The sequence below is a fragment of the Centroberyx affinis genome, unplaced genomic scaffold, assembly GCF_046629955.1.
Source record: "Centroberyx affinis isolate AG114_WGS23_722 - 3 ecotype Tasmania unplaced genomic scaffold, CSIRO-AGI_Caff_v1 ptg002327l_1, whole genome shotgun sequence".
NCBI lineage: Eukaryota > Metazoa > Chordata > Actinopteri > Beryciformes > Berycidae > Centroberyx > Centroberyx affinis.
In genome coordinates, this window is record NW_027280595.1 from 82,394 (window position 1) to 110,000 (window position 27,607).

The window sequence follows — 27,607 nt, forward strand, 5'->3', positions numbered from 1 at the left end:
TCAAAGCATCTAATACAGTGATTCTCAACCTTTTTCATATCAAGGACCCCCTAATTTAGTCCACATTAGAGCCACAGACCCCCATTTGATAAGATTTTGTCTCTCGGACCCAAACATGAGAATATTTTTATTGTCAGATATGATTTAGCTCAGAATTCCATGACTGTCTGTATTGTAGGTAGAGAGATAACAGAGAAACTATGATCAAAACAGTCATTCTTCCACATTCTCTAATTGTGTTAACTTAAACAAAAAAAAGTGTAACAATTCATCAATTTGCTGGGGACCCCCTGGAACCCCCTCAAGGACCCCTGGTGGTCCCCAGACCCCATGTTGAGAACCACTGATCTAATGGGCAACACAGCAATGTGAAACTCAGGGGAAAAACTAAGAGCCTTTACTGCCAACTAAATGGAAAGTAATGGAATGTGTAGTGTAACTAATTACTGCTCCTGTTGAGTCATTAGTAAAATAATGTGATTACTTTTTAAATTAGTAATAAGTAAAGAGTAATCGATTACATTTTCAAAGTAACACTGAAAATCACCATAACATGTGGGGGTTGATCAATGCTTTTCCGGCCTGTACTTTGTTTTGGAAAAAGAAGACTTGTGTAGAAGGAGAAAGGTTTGTCGCTTGTCGCTGATGGAGGCTGATAAAGGTCTTAAATTACTTAACACCCCTTTAAAAATAAAAAAAAAGGAATGCGAGCTTGGCATGAGAGGAGAAAAGTTTAGAAAAAAAAGAAGGGAGGAGAGAAGGGAAGGAGGAGGACACCAACGGACGGAAAGATGGCATCTGGAAAAACATTCAGAAAGTCCGAGGGCAACCCGCCACTGTTCCTGGCAATGGATGATACGTATTCTCTCTCACACACACACACACACACACTTATACTTAATTCCATTAAACAGATACAGATTTAACCACATACACACACATAGCTCATAAAATGTATACACTCGTGTTCCCAAGGCGAGTGACACACACACACACACACACACACACACACACACACACACACACACACATACATACATCTCTCTCTCCATTTCATTCCCTCGCCTGTGTAAGCTAATAAAAGTGTCCTTGTGTGACGGGCCAGACGTTCCCCCCAGTCTTTAAAAAGCTCCTCTGGAAGGCTGGAGATGAGTCACAGCTGCCAGGAGAGCACCAGTCATGTTTAGCGGGATAGATGGAGTCACACACACACACACACACACACACACACACACACACACACAAACACACCTAATTTCTCCATTTCCCCTCTCCTCTCAAGCTCAAGCCCACATGGCATTCCTTTCTTTAAGTGACCCACCTTTTCCCTACATTATGCCTGTTGCTGGTTGCAATGCTACCATAAGCTGTGTTTACATCCAACTGTTAAGTGAATTTTAGGCCAAAAAAAAAAAATTGCACTTGAAGATCATCAGCATTTCAAACAAGCTTCACAGGTGATCGTAGGGTTGGGAAGAACTGAATAGAAAAGAAAAACAATGGAAAAACATGCGGCTCTAGTGTCAAAAAATATAGATATCCAGGCACAACTCTGAGTTAAATACAAAATGTATTCATATGCAGGCAAAAACATATTAGAAACAGTGTTAAATATAAAAGTGTATTCATATGGAGGGGGAAAAAAGATATTAAAAACACAAAACACCTTCCATGCATTTTGGCTTATGCCTTCTTCAGGGTGCACAAGTATAAATTATTTTTTTTTATCAAATTTTGCTGTTTCAATTGAGCTTTCCTAATTCAACACATCATAATTCTTAAAAAAATACTATAAATGCTGTATGTAATCAAGAAAAAAAACCAAGTAAAATAATGAGTCGAAAGCTTTAACCAATAATAAAGCACAAAATGGCTAAAACTGAAGTGAGAGTTGAAGTTCAGTAGAACTGCAGAACAGTTCTACTTTACTGACAACAACAGCCTTCCTTCACAAGTAAGCTGAGGCATACTGGAACGAGATCTGAGTCAAAGCATGCTTATCGAAGTGCCATCTGAAAACACACACACACACACACACACACACACGCACTGACAGAGAGAGGTCAACAAGACCGGCGAACAGCTGTCACATACAGCAGTCGTGTCATTTTGTCCATCTCCCTCTCTCTCTCTCTCCCTCTCTCTCTCACCCGCACCCCTTTCTTTCTTCCTCTCTCACTCAGAAGCCCCAGGCCCGTCATGTGTGAACAGCAGCCGGTGTGGAAATGCCAGTATATCAGTGCTGTCAATTTCCCAGCTCCGTATCGACTGTGGCCACATCCACACTAATACGTTTTTGTTTTAAAACGCATAACTTTTGCTACGTTTACGCCTAGTGTCCGCACTACTCCGGCTAAAACGGAGACTTTTGAAAACACTGCTGACCCCTTTTTAGTTCGAAAACTCCGGGATTGCGTTTTAGTCTGGACGGGCGGAAACTGAGACTTTTGAAATGATTTTGATTTGACTTTTGATGACGCGGACACCCACGTTCGCTTCCTGATTGGGTCTTATCGGTCACGACGTGTCCTTCCCTGATTCGTCACGCCCCCTATCACGTGACCCTTTTCCGGGAAGAAAACAAGACAACATCAGTTACAGTAACAGTTTCACCTCCTCGTCGGTCCAAGCAAAGAAATCTCTGGTCGTACTTTTCGCCATTGCTGTTCTTCCTCCTCATAGTATTTTCTGCAACTAAGCAACCAACCGCAGAGTAGACAATCTGCTTCCTGTTTACACCGGCACGCGCATGCCCAGTGTACGTGAACGGTCATGTGATGTGTCGTGTGGACGGAGATTGTTTTCGTTTTAAAACAGCGTTTTAAAAAGAAAACGTATTAGTGTGGCTGTGGCCTGTATGTGTGAAAGGTGCCAGAACATTGACGGCACAAGCACTGTCCGTGTATTTTTGGTCATTCTATTTTCTTTTCACAAACAGAAATTAAAAAATGAAAAACGAATGGTGGTTTGATTTTCATTTAAAAATCCACAACTGAAAAACGGAAATAGAAGGTATTTTTCATTTTCCTGGTCAGAAATGGTAGAATCAACATTTATAAAAAAGGACTTGATTTTCCTTTTCTTCTTTGTAAAACACACAATACAACGAAAAAGCCCGTTTTGGATCTGAGAGAGAAGCCGCTGCTGTGCGTCTTTCAGCAGAGAGAGAGAGAGAGAGAGAGAGAGAGAGAGAGAGAGAGAGAGAGAGAGAGAGAGAGAGAGAGAGAGAGAGAGAGAGAGAGAGAGAGAGAGAGAGAGAGAGAGAGAGAGGAGAGAGAGAGAGAGAGAGAGAGAGAGAGAGGAGGCGCTGCTCAACCCAGTAATAAACTTGATTTCTGATATAAAATGTTCAAAGACCATTTTACTAATCTACACTCCTGTCTGGAATAATTTCACCTTCCTGCGAGCTGAGAAAGCTCCAACACGTGGATATTAGAATATCGCGCATATCAGACACATTATTAGACCTATCATGCGTGATCAACAGGTTATTATTATTATTATTATTAACAAGTCTGATTTTTCTGGCAAAATACGTTTTTCTTTTTTTTTTTTTTTCTGTTTCTGAAAAGAAAGTAGAATGACCGAAAAAATACACGGACCGATCAAGCACAACATTAGGTGGAATGGCATGACTTGTGTGAACGACACAAACCACTGCCATTACCAGCACACTCAATCTGGCACTTTGACGGGTTTCATGTGTGAAAGGGGCTATACACCCACACACACACACACACACACACACACACACACACACACACACACACACACACACTTTTTAATCCATTCCAATAATCCAATCGACACTGCTGGGACACAAAACAGGAAAGCCTGAATTAATTTCATTTCCCTACAACAGCGTCTGAGCTTAACGTCACTCAACCATGCTGGCTGTCATTAGTAGGTATTTCCCTGAGGTCAGAGGTCAGGAGCCACACACACACACACACACACACACAGACACAGGGACTGGACTGACATTCACACACTTGTACTCATGCCATACACACAAACACGCAGCAACTGGATTCACTTCCACACACACTTGTGCTCACAGCCTGTCCACAAGCACACACACACACACACAGAGGCATTGACACAGTTGTGTTCAGGACAGACACACGCTGAACTCACACTTGTGTCCACACACACACACACACACAACACAAAGAGAGAGGGGATCTGGGCCAGCTGAAGCCCTGATCTCTGGCCAAGAGCCCGACTTCAGACTGTTGCTCCTCTGTTGCTCTCAGGCTTCTTTTAAGTTGACAGCCTGACACACTGCCGGTCCCAAGCTACAGCAGAACATGGGATTTAAAAAGGGATCAGCTTGCTGCCTCATGGTCAAGTTCATCACTCTGTAACACTGACTCCTGCAAGCATCGGTCTAGGCTGCACCGATGACCCTCTTAAATATAAAAAAGTCCCTCTGGAGTTTAATCAATGCAACCAATTGACCCTCTTCAAAATAACAGGCAACAGACACTTCAATCCAGTTTGCACTGAATGTTGCTCTTTCGGTGTGTGCAAAATCTCTTTGAGTCTTTTGAGTTCAAGCTAGTGCTGAAACGATTAGTCAATCAGTCAATTAGTCTATCGATAGAAAATGAATTGGTTATAATTGTTATAATCGAAGTGCAACACTGAATTCTTTGGTTTTTTGGCTGCTGGTCAGACTAAGTAAGCAATTTTAAGAATCACTTTGGGCTCTGGTGACTTCTGATAGGTATTGTCATTATTTTTGACATTTCATTCCAACTGATTATCGAAAATATAATCAATAGATTAATTGATAATGAAAATAATCGTTGGTTGGAGCCCTAGTTCTAACTTCAGCTTTTCACTCTTCTCACAGCAAGTCTCTTCCAGTGTACCAGTGCATTCTGCTTTACTTGTGACTGGCAGAGACTCACCATGCTGCACATTAACCTGCTAACCTGCATGTCTGCTCCAGTCCAGCTCATAACAACAAACTCTGCCTCAGCGCACATTTCGACTCAGAAAGATATTTCCACAATGCAGCAGGAGAATTGGATGGAGATAAGATTAGATTTTATAACAAAACACAAATCGAAATGTAATAAGGGGCCAATTTGACCCCTTTCCAAAACCATCCTGGCTCAAACCCTTCTGCAGTCCTGTGTAGCTTCAACAGGCAGAGCGTGGCACCGTCGGGGTTCAGGGCAAATTTAACAGTGTAGTTTCAAGTTTTTAAAAAGTCTAGCAAATGTACAACGGTTACATTTGCTTTACAGATTAAAGGCATTTAGTTGAAGGTCTCACAGTGCGCAGGTAGGGATTTATTGCGTATTACTCTGCAATATTTCAAGACAGTTCACTGCAACTTAATGGCTGTTGCACACAATGAACAATTAATCGGAAAAAAATTGAAATCACAATAGAGAGAGGCGTCCAACCTGCATTTCTGAACAATCTTTGGTCCATGAATCAAGTACAATATTGGTGAAAACCTTTCATCATACTCAAACTCAGTAAATCCTGCACTCTGACATCTTTTTTTTTTTTATCAAATCACTTTTCTTTCAACAATTTTTCTAAAAAAATGTATGACGAGAAAACCCTGTGATGATAAGAATCGCAGTTTAAATTGCAATTGCGATATTCTGTCAGATAACCGCAATTAGATGTTTTGGTCAATATCTTTCAGTCCTAAATCAAACCTGTGACCTTTTAGTTACAGGAACATCTCCCTGACCACTAGGACACTTTCACAGGACCTCTGATAGAAACGTTGTCTGTTGTGGATGCTGAACCTTTCGATTACTGGACAGTCTTCCACCTTCTGAGCGACCCTGCCGTGCAGCGTAACCCCTCGACTAAATAAAGACGTGTAAAAACACTAAACTCAAATCGCTCCCGCTCTAAAAGTTTCCATTCCAGTGGAGTTTTTCCTAAAGGGGTAATGCTGAAAACGTGCGGAGAATCAAAACATACAGCGATCTCCAATGGGGTTTAGTGTCAAAGGGAGGAGAGCGGTGCAGATTTGTGTCAGTGAGGCTGAAGGGTTGTCATGTCACGAACGTATATATATATTCTCTCCGGTGGAAAAAGCCTGTAGGGAGGAAGGAGAGAGGGATAGAGGAGGAGAAAGAGTAATATGAAGAGATAGTGTGTTGACAGCTCGCCGAGAGGGTCTAGGCCTCACTGACAGCAAAACCTGTGGGATGCATCCACACACACACACACACACACACACACACACACACACACACACACACACACACACACACACACACACACACACACTGGAGGCCTATAAACATGCTGTTGACAGAGTTGCAAGAGAAAGCGCTCACCACCAAAAACGCAGCATTCCTAAAACTTAAACACTGTACCCTGATCAGCAGAGGTCACATATCACTTAAACTTGAAATTCTTACTTGGATTTATGAGTTGAGTGAGTTTCGTGACCCTGGGGGCCTTGCACCTCGCCAAAACCCCTACTGTATAATTTCACTAAGCATTCTTTTCTTTACCTCAGAAAACAGATGCAGAGTTTTCTCCAACTGCAGAATTATGCTGCCTATGGTCCAACTCATGCAGCAATACTGATTATTTTGCAGTCACTTAAAGGTGCCACGTGTAGCATTTAAACACCAATAAATCACTGTCAAACTAATTGCAATTCCTTGGTATAATTACTGTAAATAAATGAGACCATGGTGGAAAAGATTGCTCGCCTCCATCTCACACCAGTGGCTTTGTTAGTGCTAGTGTTTCTCCAAATTATGACCATATTTCCCATAAACCCTGTTGCAAGATGATGTTGGTTGTTTTCTCTTTCACTTTACTGAAGGAAATAAACATGTTAAAAAGTGTTTTTTTTCCCCCCATCGGCCTCTCACTCCTTCCACCATCTGCTGCCAGAAACTCAGAAAGCTTTAGGTCCGTTTGCTGTGGAAGAACAGAACCTCTCCCTGTTTTGTGCCGTAAAGCGATCCAGCAGATTTCCCATCCAAATGCGACCAGGTGGAGAAACAATGTGAAATGCAGAGTAAAGGGCGGTATAGGCTGACAGTCTTCTCAGTGATGGTCTCATTTGTTTTTAGTAATTATACTAATGTCTCAAAATTACTGTGCTAGTGATTTATTGATGTTAAAATGCTACACATACCGCCTTTAAGTGTCTCAAGGGGTATCTACTGTAGGATCCGACCCCCGGCAGAGAATGTAACCCTGTGACCTCCAGGCTGTCAGTCACAATCAGCTTCCCTCCAGCCATTTTCCTATCTGTAACAGTGACAAATTGCTCTGAAGGTGATGCATCAGGGCGTGAGGAAGCAAGATTGTCAGGCTTTCGATAGCGACGACTCTCAGCTTGAAGGCCTGAAGTCGGAGTAGGAAAGATACCCTCTGACTAACTTGACGTGCAAACCAAAAACATGCCATCCTCCAGTGAGGTTTGGTTTAAATTAAGGATGCACAGGTAACACTTTTTCACAGATGATGCCAATTCACAGCATCGATCCGATCCATTACTTCTTTTCAACTGTATATTGATTTTGGCCATTAATTTTGAGTCCCCAGACAAAAGTGATTGAGCTCTAACATCTTTCTACAAGTGAGAGAAGCAGTGTTTAGAGTCTCTTTAGTATAAAGCCTCAACATTAATCATCTTAATCATGTATAGAATTAAAGCTTTATAGGTTTTTAAATCTCTCTAGTAGATCCATATTTGCTACACCCTCATATTTCTACATTAATAAGGCACACAGTGTGGTATGTATCCTTATCTAGGTCACACAGAGTTCTAGCTCTCATGACATTTGTTGTTTAGATAGTGGAAAAGATATGTAAGGCTAATGTAAACACACAGTGGCATGTACAGACCACAGAGATGGTTAACTGTGTTATTAATGAAAGCCAAACAAAAGATAAGAGCTGTTTTGGTACACAAGGTTTCTTATCTGATTGGTCAGTGCAGAATCAGGAAGCACTTCCTCTGCCTTGGATAGCAAGACGACCCAGTTTTAATGCAGGCCTACTGTTTCACACCAGGCTAATGATTAACTATTAATGCTACAAAACATACAGGTGATAATCAATTCATTTGCACACAGTGCTGATATTAAGCACCACTTGTGAGGTCCTTGTTGTCAGGAAACACTGGAAAATTCTAATACATTAATCCATCTCTGCACCAGTGTCACCAAGACAAATTTCTGTGCATCTATTGTACTCTGTGATTAATGTGACTGATCCTGAAGTGGTTTTTGCTCATGCCGATACTGCGATAAACCAAGTGCAGCAGTTTTGGGCTTTCATGTATTAGACACGAAAGCTTTCTCTCCCCCAGCAATCACACCAGAAACACTGAGAATGTAAGGTGCACCATTCTGGACTGCTAGCTAGCAAGCGGAAAACTTAGCAGTAGTTGATCAAAAGAAAACAGAAGCATGGCACAGTAAGCGTTTAAGTTGGACTGGGTTCACCAACTACTGATGAGGTTCCCTTAGGCAAGGCAGACAACCCTAAAATGCTGCTGGAGCTGCTCAGTAGCCAATGGACTGTAGTTGTACAGGGCATATCCTAGATGTGAATATGTGTAACTAGTAATGCAGTGGTAAATAAAGGGGTGGGGTAAACTATAACTTCCAGTCAGTTATCATAACGCATACAACCATCAATATAAACAAAAATTATATTTTCCAAAAAGCTTGCATTTTTCTTCAAAACCGTATCCTCATATATTGCATTCATTTGATAGTACTTAGTACAATATACTTTCAATGTATACTTTCAAGCCTAAAAATGTGGGTGAACAGAGTTTAGGTGGGTTGACCCTCCACATCCCTTTGTGTAAGTGAGTTTGAAGCAGGACGGTGCTGAAAAACAGCATCTCCAATCAACTTTCCCTACATGAATAAGGGCTTACAATGAAAAAAGACAATCCTTCAAATATGCATGCTGTCAATGTGCCATCAGTGCTCAACAAAGCACACTGCTCATGCTCTGAAAACCACAGAGAACGGTGGGGAAATGTGTGTTAGAGCTCCTGCTTCAGACAGCCAGTGATTTTGCCGCCGTGATGCAGCGGCGTTCACGTCTTCTCCTGCAGGCACGACTTACCCTGTCTTTATCGTCGGCCACGTCACAGAGCACATCGTCCAGGTCCAGGATGCCCCCGTCACCGTGTTCCAGCCTGTGGACCTGCAGCCAGTAGCTGGCATCCTGGAGGAGGGAGAGAGAGAGAGAGAATTAGAATCACAGATAGTGCTCAACTGGCTGAAATCCACCATCCACTGTCTTGACATGTGCAAAATCATGATATGACAGTAATTAATTTAAATAGCACTCTTCAAAACAGTTATAAAGTACATTGCAATAAGATGACAATAAGATGAAACTGTAAGGATCCCTATTTTGGGTCACTACAGCTGCAACAACTAAGAGGATACGGCAAAGCTAAATGGAATATGAAGTAAAAGAGGGTAATATAACCATGTGCAACCGACAATTTCAACACAAGAACATGTTTGGTTGATATGTATGAATGAAAGTGTAAAAAAGTACGGATTACAGCATTAAGAGGGTGTGCAAAACAGCAGCAGTAGTAGCAGACAAACTAATTAAGATGAAGAAAAAACATTAAAATTATGTACAAGATGAGAATATACCAACAAATTATGAAATATAGGCAGTATGGAATAAGTTCAATGTGGATGCGATATATAACAAATGAGAGGAAAATAAGATACAATGAAAAAGCTTTATGTGAATTGAAAACAGGTTTCTTGACGGATAAAACAGGCAATTACAACAACAATAACGTTAGTACAAGTAAATCCTATAAAAGCGTGTGGGTATAGAAACGATTTAAGAAGCGATTTAAAACACGACGCTCATTTTGTCAGCCTAAGCTCCCGGAGCAGGACATTCCCAAGCCCCGGGGCCCGGAGGGAACTACAAGCCCAGCTACTGGATAATTGAGTACGATTTCTTGTCAAATGCTCTGACATGTAAAAACACATGCAAAGGGCACACTTACAAGATGAGCAGAGGTGGAGAGGTAAAGAAAGAGAGGGGTGAGCTTTTAGAAAGGGCAGGGAAGGGAAATGACAGCGCAAAACGGAAATAATGCAAGAAAAAAATTAAGAAAGGGTGAAAGAATGAAAGAGTGATAATAATTAGTGACGGGACTCGATTCGATACGCGATATTGGGTTCTTGATTTGATACAACCACGATACGATGAAAAAAAAATACAAGTTCAATGAAAACAAAGTCTGATTGTGCAGAATTATGTTTATTTCTTCACTTGCTAGAATGTAAACAATTAAAAAATGTCATTACAAAGTGCAAAACAATATCATTTTGGATGGAGAGCTTGTGAAATTGTGATGGTCAAGCGTCTCATTTGTGATTACTACAGCAGAATAAAATGGAGCTAATATCACCATTCATTTTTTTCTGGCCCACGATACGCAATGTTGCATTTTTGTATTGCGGTATATTGAATTTCCATACATTATCCCATCCCTAACAATAATGAACTATTTATACAGCGGTTTTCATACCTAGAATGCAGCTTAAGGTGCTTTACGAGCAGCACTAGGACAGATACGAATGTAAAGATGAGACGGGTGAAAAAAAAAAGAAAGGAAGCCAGAAACGGTGAAAGAAATAGCAAGATAGAGTATAATAAGTATAATAAGTTTAATATTCTCTGTAGTTTTGAATCCTGTCGATACACAAAAAGCTACCACAGTACACACAACCGCAAATGAGACGTACAACTGCTAGATAATAGGGCAAATTCACTCTGAAATGTCTTGACATGTAAAGACCCGTGCAAAAAAAAAAACACAACATGACTGCATGCAAAAACCACCCAAGGAAAATAATAAGATTGAAAAGCTGCAATCGAGCGAGAGACGAGGTGTACGCCGATACGACTGCACATGTGTAACTGTGTGGGTGTGTGTGTGTGTGTGTGTGTGTGTGTGTTTGACAAAGTATGAGTTAAGACGTGACTGTTTGGGTTCGGCCCCCACACAGAAGCCCCGAGGGTTACAGCCTCATTATCCACTTGTACAGTTCCAATTCACTGCAATGTATGGAGTTCACCATGCTAGACACAGCCAGCAAAGGGCACAGGAGACATTATGTGGCTGGATAATAATAAGAACTCTACAAACTATCACACGATGAAAGGATAGCCTGAGAGGAGGAATTGCAGACATTTGAAAAAGGAAGATAAGGGGAATGAGAGAAAATGATCAGAGGATGAACAGAGGTGGAGAAAGAGGAGACAAATAGAGAAAGTAAGACAGAAAGAAAGAGAAGAGTGCAAAAGAAATAAAGAAAAAAGTTAAAGAAAGCAAGAATGAGCAAAAAAAAGTGATAATCTGCAACATTTTCAAATAAATAAATGTCCATGTTGCTACAGCAGTGAGCGCTGCTGAGCAACAAAGATGGAGCCAAAAAAAAAAAAAAAAACAGATCTTGCAGATTATCACTTTAATGATGAGATACAGAAAAGAACAAAAGAAGAGAAAAGACTGAAAGAATGAGTGGAATAAAGAGCAAAAAGTGCAGCAAAAGAATGACAGAGTGAACTAGAGCTGCAACGATTAATCGATTAGTTGTCAACTATTAAATTAATCGCCAACTATTTTGATAATCCGTTCATCGGCTTGAGTAATTTTTAAGAAAGTTTTTTAAAGACGTTTTTTAAGAAAAATAAGTCAAAATTCTCTGATTCCAGCTTCTTAAATGTGAATATTTTCTGGTTTCTTTACTCCTCTATGACAGTAAACTGAATATCTTTGGGTTGTGGGCAAAACAAGACATTTGAGGACGTCATCTTGGGCTTTGGGAAACACTGATCCACATTTTTCACCGTTTTCTGACATTTTATAGACCAAACAACTAATCGATTAATAGAGAAAATAATCGACAGATTAATCAACAATGAAAATAATGGTTAGTTGCAGCCCTAGAGTGAACAGAAGAGCAGATGAAGTGCAGAGAAGAGCAAAAGAATGAAGGAGTGATGGAAAGAAAAAGGGGAAAGAGTGAGAAAAGGAGGTATGATATGATATATTCCCTGTGGCGTTGTGCCTCGTCAGCCACAAACACAAAGGCTGCCGGACCGCCGTGACAGATGTCATGTGGTTTGTGACGGCCCGTGTCACTTCCTGTAAACTGGACTCCGCCCCCCCTCCACCCACCCACAAACCCCCTGTGAATTCCAGCTGATGGCCATCTCACTCTGAAAGACTGAATTTTCTGACTTGTTTTTTTTTTTTTTTTAATCACACAATTCCCACTCCTTTCTAATGGGGAATTACAGTTTTGTTATCGCTTTGTTTTCCTGCTGTTTTGTGTTGTGGAATGCACACACACACACACACACACACACCAACATGTACAGCATAAATAGTTTCAATACAAAATTATATTCTCCATTCGAAATGGCCTAAGTGACACCTGCTTTTAAAATGATCAACATCCAAAAATTTAAGTAAGTTACAGCAAACAGTGTTTGATTTAAGTCTCTGGGTAATAAAACGTTTATATATTTAAAAACTGGATCCTCTATTCCTCTATGGTTTAGAGATATTGATTAATGAACAACACATTTTCCCCCCAAAAAATGGATATATACAAAACACACAGGAATGATATTTTTTGCATACTCTATGGCCCAATCTCATGACAGACTGTCACTGCGAGTAAATGGAGTAAACTACGATAGGAAGGCTGCTGACAGCACACTAACTGTCCAACACCATCTATCTCTCTGTAAATGGACTTTAATGGAGCAGCCAGTCTCTCCACAGCAGACCTGCTGGGCAATGGAAATCAAAGCCAAGCTGTAAAACTTTTATCTGACACAGAGAGGCGGGAAGTAGACTGTGTTCTCTAAATCTGCATCTGTCAACAAAGCAATGCAAACAAATCACTGTAACATAGGCTTTTTTGTGTGTGTGTGTGTGTGTGTGTGTGTGTGTGTGTGTGTGTGTGTGTGTGTGTGTGAGAGAGAGAGTGACTGGAGGGGGAAGACCGTTTCCTTCTCAATAGAGACAAACCTGACAGAGCTTGCATTCAACTCATTAAAAACACAAGAAACACAGGGATCTTTGTGTGTGATTTTCTTGCCTCCAGAGTTGCTATTTTCCAAACCAGTCCCGCCAGGTTTCACATCCATCTGACTCACTTACAAATCCCCGTCTAAATTAAATACATTACTCATATTTATACATCCATAGTGCTGAAAGTGTTTGGACAGATTTTTCTAGCCTCAACACTCTGCTTCACAGTCACACGCTCAGCGGCTGATTTGGTGCTCTAGCTGAGATCATGAAGACTTCTACTGAGTGTGTGAATGTGTGAATGTGTGTATCCCTCCCTCCTCCTGCAACTTGTTGTTGTACCTTTGTTTCTCCCTCTGTTTTTAAATCACATTTTGGTTACGGCATGTGCCTTCAAGTTTTGACTCAATTAAGGCATCTCCCTAAATACCAATCAAATCGGCTGTTGGCTTTCTTTCCCTCAGTGCTAACACTGCAGCCAAGCTGCCGTGACACTAAAATTATGACAGTCGTCTCAAGTGAATGATGTAAGATTTACTTATTGTCATGGCAACGCTGACAAATTCTGATTTGGGCGTTCAAATACAAATCGCAGTATTAGTTTGCTTGCTTTGGGATCCAGTTTTTATCCACACAGCCATGTGGTCCAGATCAGAATTGGAAACAAAGCGACTCCATGCAACTGTTTGTTGTTCACATCGATTAAAAAACATCTAGTCTCAGTGGGAGAATTTGGGAATTTGGGTGGGAAGGGTGAATGAATATGTGAAGGTTGGGTAGGAGTTGATAGAGCTGAGGGTTGGTTCATGTTCTTGTTATTGTTTATATGTCTTGCATATTACTTATATGTCTCGTCTGTCAAATCAGAAACCAGTTCACTCATACGTCTTGCGGATATGTCACTGTTTCTTGTCTACAACACTAGTGCAAAATCAATAAAAAAGTTTTGAGAAGAAGAAAACATCTAGTCTAACTCAGCGGATGTCGGCTGCTTGGATAATCCTCCCATTGGCTCCTGCGATTTTTGGCCGGCTCCATCATCCTCCTCCGCTCTACGCTGTGTGTTCCCTCTTTCAAACTCTCCCGTACGACACGCAACAACGAAGCTAGACGACGTCCAGCTAGCAGCAGAACGCTAGCAGGTTTAAGATGGAAAACTAGTGCTAATGCTGTGCTAGTTCCACAACAATGATTTTAGAAGAGTGCCATCACTGTGCCATGGGCTCAGTGCCGCTGGTTGCTTAACAATCAAACAACCCCAACTGTTTTCTTGCACTTCACTGAGCTCAAAAACCGGTTCTTCTGTGCACACTGAAAACGAAGTGTGGAAAATAGTCTGGCTAAGCAAAAACTAGAAAACATCAGATCTGTGATGTGAAGGGAAAAAAAACTGAATTGAGACACTTTGAGCTGAAGTGACCGGAGCCTTACACACCCACACTAACAATTCAGACTAGAGGGTTCCAGCCCAGGAGTGTGTTAACGTTTGGATTTGAGGAATTGGGTTATGGTGGTGTTGATGATGGTGTGTGTGTGTGTGTGTGTGTGTGTCTATGCATGTGTTGCGGTCACCTATACCAGGCTCAGATAGTATGTGTCTGCTATGGCGAGGCAGGGCAGGCCACATCAAAGAGTGAGTGAAATGCTGTGTGTGTGTGTGCGCGTGTGTGTGTGTGTGTGTCATTCCGTGGGGCCCTGTTCATCTAGTAAAAATAGCTCACTGTAAATATCACAGTGCCACACTTAACAGAAGGGGACCAAGCCATAGTAAACAAGGTTATAGTGTGGAAGAGATGGAAAATAACACACACAGAGCTCTCTGTGATGTGGGTGACTCCACTTAAAACAGAAACATACCATACACACACACTCTACTACCATCTCATCACCCACTGCAAACACAGTAAATAAGTAAATAATACCTTCTGAACTCTCCTGAATAGAAGCCCCGTCTCCAGCCTATAAATTCTCTCTCTCCCTCTCTCTCTCTCACACAGCATCCCTCAGGGTCTAATTGAGGTTCCCATGATGCTAGTTTTGGCAGGCCCTGATCCAATGCAGTGTGTAAAGAAAAAAACCGAAGGACAGATCTGGAGTCGGATCAAAGACCTCGCCGCCCGCTGCAGCCCTCGTCAGCCCGGCAGATCTGGAAGCGGGCCAAGGGCAACACGCTGGCTGCGGGGAAAGCCCAGCACCAGCTACAGTAGTGGTGGTCCTGTGCTGCACTGGGTAGATGGCACTGCCGGGGATAGGGAGTTGGGACATGGGTAGCCCCGGTAAAGTCATGGTACTGTATGACAATGTGTCGCATAAAAGCAATCACCAAACACACTGAGGGTTTAGAGCAAAAAGAGCATCACATTTTCCTAATTTTATAACAGAGGAAAGACAATAAATGACTGCATTTTCTGTATTTTAAACAGGACATAGAAAGTATTCAAGGTTTAACAGATTAAGATTCAGAAAATTGATAAAGCTTTAAGCTAAAAAAAAAGTGCACTTTTTGCACCAAATGTAATCTTTTCACTTGTTCATTTTTTCCACTTCTTCACTTTTCACATTTCACTCAATTTAAATTTTGTTTTGATTAAAAATGTGTTCTTTCAACTATCAGATAGAGCTCAATGACAGCTTTCTGATGATATATAATATTGATTTTCAGCCAAAATGTCACGGACGCACGTTTCACATCAAACCCTCGATATATTACATCATATTATGGGTGAAATGTCCCTTTAAGATGTTAAAGGGACATCTGGATTTGATCAGAAGCACTTTATTCGCAGAGTACTAGTAATAAAGAGTAATAAATGTACAGGACGTCTACATACATACATTCACAGTTCTACAGCTGTGTGTACTGAAGCAGTGTGGTACACAGTTTGGTTACAGCTGCAGAGGGAAGTGCATTGAACGACCGTCACTGCATTGGTCTATTGTACCATTAGGATGCAGTGTGCTCACTTTGTATGTGTTCAGCATGACAAACAGGAAGCAGAATGGCCCATAACAGGAACTTGACAGGGGAAGAGTGAAGTTTGTGCCAACTGACAATAAACTCTGTTACGACTTCCATGTGCAGAATGAGTTTTATGGGTCCAGTCACCTGGTTACAGTTTGTTTTCCTTGGTCCAAACTAGGGCTGCAACTAACAATTATTTTCATTATCGATTAATCTATTGATTATATATATTTTTTTATTAATCGATTAATCATTTAGTCTATAAAATGTTAAATGCCCCTCACAAGTTCCCAGATCCCAAAGTGATTCTAAAAATTTCTAACTTAGTCTGACCAGCAGCCATATTAGTTAGAAGTATTCATTTTATAATAATATGAAACAGAGAAAAGCAGCAAATCTTCGCATTTGTGAAGCTGTAACCAGAAAATGTTTGGTATTTTTACTTATAAATGACTTAAGCGACGAATCGATTATCAGAATTATAATCGATACATTTTCTGTCGATCTACTAATCGATTAATCCACTAATCATTTAAGCTCTAGTCTGAACCATAGTTGAAAGGTTTACTACTTTGTATTTGGTTCATTTAGGTTCATACTGCCCAGTTACAAATGAACCAGGGCTTGAAAAAAAAAAAGTCACATGACTCACAAGTCGCTTGTTTATTGGACAGAGTTTTGGTAACCCGTCATCGCACCAGGTTAGAGATTTTGGCCACAGAAAAGAGTCAAAACAAATCCAATTCTTGGTGTGAACGTGCCCTATATGTGTCTGTGTGTGTGTGTGTGTGTGTATGCATGCACTTCCTTATATTCCTTCACCTAGACATGACATTGATGTACAATGCATGGTGTGCTCCAATAAACAGTGCTGGCAATTAGGAGAAACGCCTCTTCACAGGCCCAGTGACACATAACCACGCCACGGGGGAAACCGGTCTCCAATTTGTCCTGTCATTTCCATCCTCATCTGGCTAAATGACCCATGATGTCAGCTGTGATGATGTCACAGGCAGACACTGCAGAACAGCAGTCCAGAACTCAACATTCAAAAGATATTAACAGCCCTGTTTGGACAGGCAGGAGTAAACACTGACCCAGACATCCAGAGGAAACACCCAAATGTCTGTCCAGGACTCCGACCCGGACTGCCGGTCAGAGGAGACCGACGATGAGGACGACTCCGATGAGGAGGAGGAGGAGGAGGCTCGTTACATCGACCTCTTCCTCCTGCACCTCAGCCTGATGCTGTTTGACCATCTCCACCTCAACAACGCTGTGATAGACCAGGAGAGCGAGGCGGAGTCGAGCGAGGCCGGGTCGAGCGAGGCCGGGTCGAGCGAGGCCGGGTCGAGCGAGGCCGGGTCAAACTCTGACTCCGACTACGATGAGACAGAGATGGATCTCCTCTGGGAGCTGCTGGACTATATAATGGACCGAATCGACTCTCCCTCAGTATCAGCCACTAACTCTTCAGATGGACAGATGCCAGATATTAATGACATTTTTTCAGATGACTTGGAGGCTGGAGATGCAGCAGCGATGCCAACGGACCTGTGAAGTTACAAATCGGCTGGAAACCCACTCTCAGGTTTCCCACGTTGATGCATTTTGTTTATAAAGTTTGAACAACCACCAGACAAACACACCTACTCAAGATTTTTATCTTTGTGCAATTAAAAAACAAAAAAGTGAAGGTTGCATTTGTAGCATTTCATTCCAAAAATGTTACCTAAAGCTCATTGCTCAATGTCATTTAAAAAACACATGATTAAATCCTCTAAAATGTCACCAATTTGGAAGTAAATGGGTCAAGATACCTAATAACTTACAATAATAATCAACAGTGAGTTTTACTTTCATACCATTGATGATTTAGTGAGAGTTTGTCACATTTTCCCTCAAATGGATATCACATTTTAGATTGAAATTCTTCATGTGATTCATGCGGTTCAACAAGGCCGAGCCCAAATCTTGGGATAACTTCCCAACAGTAACATTTCTGACAAGATTCAGTTATTGCAAAGGCGTCTGTCCTGCTCTCCCCGAGCAACAACGTCCACTGTTATGGATCTAAGAGGCTCCCAACCGAGTCTGAACTTGGATGAGTCTGTCGTTAATGCCGGAGCATAATAGAGGCTGCCTTGACTTTCGGGGGCCCAGTCCAAACATGCAGCGGTTCAGGCCCGCTGCACAGGGCTGCGATGTCAATGACAGCAGTCTGTAAGCACTGCTGAGCACACACTGAGAGAGAGCAGCATGCACAATGAGCAGCAGTGTTAGGACTGGGTGAACAGGCTTACCCAGTGACACCGAGGGAGACTGGAGCATTTGGACAGAAAAGGAGCGAAGCCACTGCTCTTTTTTTTTGCTCTATGGCTTCTTCTGTGTGTCCATAATCCGACCTAATGGCACACAATGTAAAAGACAGTATAGAGGCAGGTGGAGACAATCTTCTCTGCGATGATCTCATTTGTTCATGGTACTGATACTAATGTCTCAAAATTGATGTGGTAATAATTAATTGATGTTAAAATGCTACACGTATCGCCTTTAATGTTCACTCTCATTCCTTTTTTTATTTGTCTCTCTGTATCTATCCATCTGTTTTGATGTCTTTCTCTTCATCTCTTCCTTTGTCTCTCTCTCACTCTCATGTCTTTCTGTCTATCTATGTCCATTTAGCTTTTAGTCTCTCTCCTTGCATCTTCTTCTGGATTCCCATCTCTTCATGCCTTTCTCTGCCCCTCTTTCCCACTGTCTCTCTCTCCTCTTCTGGATTCCCATCTCTTCACACCTTTCTCTGTCTCTCTTTCCCTCGGTCTCTCTCTCTTCTTCTGGATTCCCATCTCTCCATGCCTTTCTCTGTCTCTCTTTCCCACTGTCTCTCTCTCTTCTTCTGGATTCCCATCTCTTCATGCCTTTCTCTGCCTCTCTTTCCCTCTTTCTCTCTCTCTCGCTACTGTTTCCTTCTCACACTTTTCCTCCCCCCTCCCCGTCCTTCCTAAACTTTAACAGAACACTGTCCCACAGCTGACACACATACAGACTTGATTTATATTCACTTAACTGCGGCAGCGCATCCTCTCTGCGAATCCCTTGGCTATCTACCCCGATATAACCCCTGCGATTCTGCATCGATGCGGATTCACGGCAGATCATAACGCATTCTTGTGTAAGTCTTCATTTGCATGTTTACAGTGTGACACCGTTTTGTACTCCCCAGAGTGCTTCCTATCGCTAAAAAATGCATTTTGCTGCAGCCTTCTCTCCCGCTCTCTCACTTCGGAAAGGATGGATGGGGCGGAGATAGAAACACACACACACACACACACACACACACACACACACACACACACACACACACACACACAGACACAGAGAAGATCTGAGAGCATAATTAAGTGAGTGTAGATTTAGGATTACGTGTAGGGAGTTTTTTTTGTTTTTTTTTAAACCAAGGCCAGATGGAGACAGAGGGAGTAAGTTACTTAAAGGCACTGTGATGGTGGAAGCCGCTAAAATGAAGACAACATGACACTTATCTTGTGGGGAGTTTAGAAAACAGTGTAATACAATTTGCTTTTGTGCTGCTCCTCACAGCAGGCGACAGTAATGGATTAAGAACACACAGGAGGCTTAATGTCAACTGGTATAGGCCGATTAAGCATTTCTGCATTAAACACGGGCTTGTTGGAGCAGTGAAGTGATTTAGACAATATGCAATGAGCTACAAGTATAACTGGTCCATGACCTTTGTCTTTATGCATCGGTCAAACGTCTGGTATATGAGCTTTTTCTGTTTCTCTTTGTGTATAGCTTAAACAAACTGTGGCAAGCCTGGGTCCCTTTGGTGTAATGCATGATCAACCAACCTTGAGAAACTCTAATCTACTGGTGACAAAATAATACAAATCCTAGAGGGAAACCAAATGAGGGATTTCATTCTAAAACTCTATATAACCATTTTAAGAAAAAAAAAAGTGAATAGAAATTTGGCAAAGGAAAAAAAAGAACACCAAGGCACGCTTACTTGTATATTAAAAATGCCTTTATTATCTTGGCATGTCCCATAAGGAGACACTCTCCTTATTGGACATGCCAAGATAATAAAGGCACTATTCTCCCTTTTTCCTTTGTTTGATGATCAAGTCTTGTACCCAAAGAGCACCTTACTAGAGTGGTTCTCAACGTGGGGTCCGGGGACCACCAGGGGTCCTTGAGGGGGTTCCAGGGGGTCGCCAGCATATTGATGTATTGTTAAACTTCACCATTATTTCATTTACAAGAAGTTAAGACAGTTAGAGAATGTAGAAGAATGATAGTTTTGATGTCACTGTTTTCTCTCCACCTACAATATAGATAGTAATGGAATTCTGACAAAATCATTTCTAACAATAAAAATATTCTCAGATTTGGATCCGGAAGACAAAATCTCATCAAATGGGGGTCTGTGGCTCTAATGTGGACTAAATTAAGGGTCCTTCTTATGAAAAAGGTTGAGAATCACTGCCTTACTACATACACTGGAATTCAGCTGAGCACGCCTATTTTCCCTCATTAACAGAAATCTGGCACATCAAAAACATAGCATTTTGTCGCTTTTTTTCAAATGGTTAATATCGGACTTTGTAACGAAACTCTTCAAATATTACACCCCATCTTCATCTAGTACACAAAAACCTCTACGCTCAACTTATCGAGCTCGACGAATCCCCTTTCAGCCCCGCGGTGTGGTGTGGTGTGATGTTCAGCGGTGTGAACACGAGCGTGGCCCGGGCTTCACGTCGCACGCGGCCCACACTGCGGGGTCGAGGCGAGGCTGAGGTAAGAAGAACAAAAGACCCTTTCACTGCCGTATAACGACACCAGTGAGGCGAGGCGCGGAAATTGGAAAATGTCATTCAAGTGCTGCGTGATGTGTTTAAAACCCAGAGAGAGAGAGAGAGAGAGAGAGAGAGAGAGAGATTTCTGTACAAAGACAGATGTGTCAAAGTGGCACAGAGGAGCTACAACATGTGTGTGTGACGTGGATTTATGCAGTGCTTTTAAAAGGTGCTATGTGAATCATTTTAAGTCATTACCACATTAATTTGAGATATTCCTACAATTATTATCGAAAACAAACATCATCGCCGAGAAGATTGTCGGCCTCTACACTGCATTTTATATTGTGTTCCAACTGGTCAGATTTGGCGGGAAATCTGCTGGATTGCTTTATGGCACAAAAGAAGAAGAGAGCGCTGTTCTTCCAGTACAAATGGAGCTAAAGCTTTCAGAGTCGCTCGCAATAGAAGATGGTGGAACAAGTGAAAGTCTGTTATTGGCTTTTTCTTAGGCTTTTTCTTGCTCTTCAAAACAAAAGCACACCGAGCAGCGCCAGGGAAGGGGAGGAGAAACAAGTAGAAACATCCTCTTTAAATTGTGACAGAAAGCAACAGGGTTTATGGGAAATGTGGTTGTAATTATAAGAAACACAAACACTAACAAAACTACTGGCATGAGACAGAGGCTACCACTTGTCTCGACAATGGTCTCATTTGTTAAAAAGGTAATTATACCTATACATCACACTCAATTTGACAACGATATATTGAAGTTTAAAAATGCTACATGTAGCACCTTTAATAAATACTATACTGCTCTCTCAAAAAAAGACATTAATAGATTAAATCAGAGCGAACAAACTTTCAGGTATGGGTCCAGAGCTTGTAAACATGCATGCACGTGTATAGCTCTGTGTGTGTGTGTGTGTGTGTGTGTGTGTGTGTGTGTGTGTGTGTACATCTATGCCTGCGTTCACATCCTCTGCCTGACTGCCTAGCATTGCCCATAGTGCCCAATTCAAGTGCCAAGCATTCCTCCTGTTGTAAGTGCCAAGTGGAATTCAAGGCCCTGGACTTCTGCCAGACTTACTGCTTTGCCATTTACTGTCTATAGAATTAACACCCGCCCGGTCCTGCTGTGCTGAGCTGTGATGTGTGTGAGGGGGGGGGGGGGGGGGGGGGGCAAAGGCTGCGGCCCTTTAGTTATTTATATTCAGTTTGGATGGGAAAGAAGAGGCGAGGGGTTTCAATCAAGGTGACAGGCCACAAAAACACAGCCAGAGTGGAGAGAGGAGGCAGCCAAAGTTCTCCGACTCCGTCCAAAACCAAAACACTCTCTAGCCATGCCTCTCTCTCTCTCTCTCTGTCTCTCTCTCATTCCGTGTGTTTCTTCCTTTGTGCCTCTCTCTCTCTCTACTGCTCTGTCTCAGTCGCTCTCTCTCACTACATCTATCTCCCTCATGTCTCCATCACTCCTTACCTCTCTCTCTCACTGCATCCCTCTCACACACTCCATGTCTCTCTGTCACTCCATGTCTCTCTCTCTCTGTCTCTCTCTCTCTGTCTCTCTATGTCTCTGTCTCTCTCTTAATCAGAACCTTTAGTAGCATGACAAGTCTACTTGTGCTGCCAAACAATATACAATATTTTTTACTTTTACAGAACAAAATGAATCTAACAATCAAATCAAACTGCATACACAAACAATAAAACAAAGCCTTTTTCTTACCAACTCTCTCTCTCTCTCTCTGTTTGCCAGTGTTGAATGTTCCCCCCCCCCCCCCCTCTTATGAGAAATGCAGCCACTTTGCAGATCCAGAGCTTCATCTTTCCTTCTCCATGGGACAATTCATCATCCAAGATCCTCATCCCTGCCTCCCTCCGTCCAATTCTTGGGTTCTACATCTTCTAATATTGCGGCTGTCAAACCAAAACCACAAATCTGCCTTTTATCAGGAATGAAGAATTTGTACTGTCTGATTGATGCTCATGTATTTTTGAAAGTTGTAACAGGGCCGTGAAACTCACTCGGCACATAAATAAAAACTTTAAATTCAAGTAAGTAAAACCCCAAAGTTGCAGTCATGTGTTTTTTCTCCCCCACAACACAGCAGTGATATATACTTCTTTATACTTTTGTACATGCTTCTGACTGATTGTACCTCAATCCTACAAATGGCCAGTCCATGAGTCTAAGAATTGCACTTCAAATTTTAGAAACTACAATCTATCCTACAATAAATTAAAACAAAACTTTCTCACATATATCTTTTGTGCAAGGATAGCAAAATAGAGCTATCCGCCTGATGTGGCAGACCTGAATATCTACAACCAGATCTGAATATCTATTTTGTATTTTTGCTACCTTGTCATGATGTCAGCCATGTTGACCAGCACATGCTTAGCTGTCTCCACTGCAAAATGGTACAAATTAATACCGACAGAACCGAATGAACCATGTGTATTCATGGTTCCTTCCCTCCATCTATCTGTCCCTCCATACTGTACATTAGGGCTGAGCTATATATACTGACAATTTACTAATTTCTGCATGTCATTCTGTCCAGTAACACATTTGTACAAGTAGCCAACTTTGCATAAACGGTTTCATTTGTGTTGCTTCACACTTCAAAATAGCAGAACTAGTGTATAATCAGCTTTGTCAAGTCGGCTAGAGGACAGAATATGAATTAAGGTGGGTTTACCTTCAAAATAAAAGCATAATTTGTATATATATGATACATTGTGAATGTAGTTTTTCTGCACCGGGTAAGAAAAATAAACAAATATCGTTTCATTTATCATGAGAGGTAAATGTGTCCAGCCCTACTGTACACCCATATCTACTGTACACAACCATTGCTCCCACAGTCCTCGTGCCACACCTCCATCAAGGTCAATGCTCAAGGCCCCACTTCTCTATCATCCACTTATCTATCAATGTTTCACCCTGCTGTCCTTCCATTCAGCCATTCAACCAGACTTATCATGCAGCCCTTGTCTCCGAAAAACAGAAACAGAGGAAAAAAAACAGAAAACCGAGACAGAAACCAGAGGCTGAAGCGAGCACCTCGGCAGCTCCGTGTCTCACACAGAACAATGTCTCTATTGAAAGAAACCCTCATATCTGATCAAACCAAGCCAGTGGTTGACAGTTTCACATACTACACACTAAAAATAGTCCTAATCACACTGCCTACGAGCACAGATGTCAACACAGAGGTACGTTCGATTAATCAGCGGGCTTTTATTCATCACGCCGAGCATTAAAAACACCAAACAACGGGGTCTTTACCTCAATTTCAGCATGAGTGAGCCACATTTTGTGAGTGTGCCTTTACTGCTGGGATTAGCTCCCCATAGTGTAATTACGGATGTGATAAGGAGCAAAAACTGAAAAAGCACGGAACTAGTGAGAGGAGAGGAGGAAAGATGTGGGAAGAGGAGGAGAGCGAGGAAGAACGTCCAAAAAATGCCAAAATCACAATCAAGTACCATAAATGAAGCAATAATGACAATTTAAAGAGTTTCATAGTATGTACTGACACATGGTGCAACGGTATTTCCCATGAAGAAATGGGAAAAAAGCAGATTCAAAGCACTCTTCTCATATTTCCCATATATCTCACTATTTGAGCAGCCCATGCAGGCACATTAACAACAACACAAGCACATTTTTGCTTTAGATAAACTAGTTATAAACTAGTTTTCAAATCTGGCGTCTCTCGTCAATGTAGTTTACAAAAAAAAACAACCAAAAAACAAAAGATTTAATGCTCTCAAGCAATGCTGAAAGCGTGAATTCATTGTGCATGGAGCGGTGCTCCTTCAAGTCGCATCACGTCTGTGCCGACATGAACTGAATACAGAGGTAACGCATGAAATGACGTCTACATGATATAAAGAAAGCGATAACCTGTGGGAAATGTTGTACAAGGACAACCGGATCTGCAAAGGGACGGTGCAAGACACTTCACCACGTAGCCTAATCAACACAACGCATAATTAACACTCCATCGCTCAGAAGGCTTTGGTTGTTTACATCTTTAATTTATCATTCCGCCTCCTGTGCAGTGAAACCCAAGGCGGCCCGAGAGGAAGAGAGGACAGAGGGGAAGAGATGAAGAGGATAGATAGAGGCGATCTGCAGGGCCGGGAGCCAAGGAAGACAACATGATTCACAGGAAGAGAGAGGGGGGAGGAGCAGAGAGAGAGAGAGAGAGAGATAGAGGGGGAGAGGGAGGAAGAAAGAGAGAGTGAAGGCAATCTCATGAGCCTGCAGTTTCACGATGCCTCCAAACAAACTTGATTCATCCCCATGGATATTTCATTAAGCGGACGCCCCTGTTGTTTCAATGCAGACCTTCTGTCTTCTACATCACACTCAAGACAGAGACTCCACAGGCATTAAAAACTCCAAACCAGGGTGGGGCGATATATCGTATAATATCGATATCGTCATATGGGACTAGATATTGTCTGGGATCGTAATATTGTGAAATAACTTAAATGTCATTTCTTCCTGATCTTAAAGGCATTTCAGTAAAGTGACAAAATTTTCTGAATTTATTAGCCGGTTCTGGCTGAGTAAAATGAACAATTATTGGATTTCCTTACTCCTTACTTATTGCCCATTACTGATTTTCAAAATTTTCTTGTGCGTAGTATCTTATGAAAGCATGAATACTCCCCAAAATATTGACCAATTATCAATACTGAGGTATTCAGTGTAAAATATTGTGATATTTGATTTTGTCAAACCTAATAAACCTAATGAATTTTACAGTTGGTCCCTTCATCCATCTCTCCAACCGGACTAGGGCTGCAACAAACGATTATTTTCATTGTCGATTAATCTGTCGATTATTTTCTGGATTAATCGATTAGTTGTTTGGTCTATAAAATGTCAGAAAATGGTGAAAAATGTGGATCAGTGTTTCCCAAAGCCCAAGATGACGTCCTCAAATGTCTTGTTTTGTCCACAACCAAAAGATATTCAGTTTACTGTCATAGAGGAGTAAAGAAACCAGAAAATATTCACATTTAAGAAGCTGGAATCAGAGAATTTTGACTTATTTTTCTTAAAAACTCTTTCTTAATTACTCAAAGCGATTAATCGATTATCAAAATAGTTGGCGATTAATTTAATAATTGACAACTAATCGATTAATCGATTAATCGTTGCAGCTCTAAACCAGACTGCTGCAGACTGGACCTGCTGCCTCACACTGGCTGTTGGTGGGGATCAAACTTTGGTCTTATTACAGGAAAGTCTCTCTAACCTCCAGGCTACTTTCCCTACCTCTCGTACTTAGACACAATCAGAAGCGAACCTCTATCAATCCATTTGCTGCCCGTCCAGCTATAGCAATAATCAGCTTAGCGCTTGAGAGCGGAGTAAAAGCATTTAGGATAAACACAGTGGAACGCACTGTGTCCTCGCACCTCGCCGCGGTGACCTTCACACAGGTTGTATGTTAACTGGCTGATGGTAAAAAATCAATGGAGTGTGAATCAGAGAGAGCACTGGGAGTGGAGAGGAGTAGGCCTTTTCTCACCCAGCGAGGGGGAGAGGAAGATGAGGAGGAAGAGGGAGGACAGGTCACTCGGGGAGAAAGAGTAGAAGAGAAAACTGTGCGTGTAGTGTGTGTGTGGAGAGAGAGAGAGAGCGAGAGAGAGAGAGAGAGAGAGATCAATGTTTCATGGAAAGGGAAGTTTGTTTTGCTGTCCTGTTGTGTCCCCATTCGTGTGAGTGTGTGTGAGGAGATCTGATGATTTACAGCCCGGGCCCGAAAAATCTATGAAAATTGTTTTCGGACCGGGTGGTGGGAACAGAGTAACACACTTAGATAAAAAGAAGTGATACACAGTAGGGCTGAAAGATATTGACAAAAAAAAGTATTATTGTAGAGTATTGAAATTGCAAAGTTTTTTTGCAAAGTTTTTCTTATCATAAATTCTTTCGAACTTAAAAATTGTTTGAAGAAACATGAATTTGTTAAAAAAAAGAAATAGATGTCAGTGTGGAGGATTTACTGAGTTTGAGTATGATGAAAGGTTTTCCAATTAAGAACCAATAATGTTCTTGATTTATGGATCAAAGACTACCTGCAGCTCTAAAATAACTTGTTTAGAAATCCATTTTGGACACTCCCCTCTCTTAATTGCTTAAGAGAACTTGCAAAGTTCATATTGCGATTTTGATTTTTTTCTACTGTTCAGCTTTAATACACAGGTCTACTTTCAGGCAACTTGGATGGGCATCAGTGCCTGAGAAGTTGCTTTGGCATTGTTGCTTTAATCACATAGCAACATGTTGTTCCCAGGAAACTTTTGACTGGCTTTCTGACCCTGTGGCTCACTTTGATGTCTGTGGGTCGGAGTGCTGCCCAAAAATTCCCCCATGCATCGCCGCACTAATTCACAATCAGCCATTTTGCCCCTCATCAGCAGCTGGCATCGCCATGATTCAAGAACATAATTTAGACTGGGTTTATGCAAGTCACTTATACATGAACTCCATGTAAAAAGCAGCATTAAGGCCGTCTGTGGTTGTTATTCTTAGTGAGGCACTGTGCCCAAGCCACAGTGTTTTGAAAAGTTCACCGCTGAAATATTTGGGCTATGTTGGGCGCTTCCGTTAGCTAGAACACTTCCAGCAAGCGAGCCCAACAACAATCTAATCACTGTAATGCTCACAAATGAAGGCCATCTTATCGGAGCAAATTGCTCATTTTCATTCCATTAAGCTTACTCTGA

At 41.6% G+C, this 27,607-nt stretch overlaps 1 protein-coding gene across 1 annotated transcript in view; it reads right to left on the reverse strand.

The window, feature by feature from the left end:
- Positions 1–27,607, reverse strand: part of LOC139655778 (partitioning defective 3 homolog) — a gene marked incomplete at its 3' end in the record, with an annotated part of 121,039 nt that overhangs the window by 58,276 nt on the left and 35,156 nt on the right. Inside the window, exon 2 of the mRNA XM_071533142.1 lies at positions 9,094–9,195. Coding sequence (XP_071389243.1) covers positions 9,094–9,195 — 102 coding nt within the window. The remainder of the gene's footprint in view (positions 1–9,093; positions 9,196–27,607) is intronic.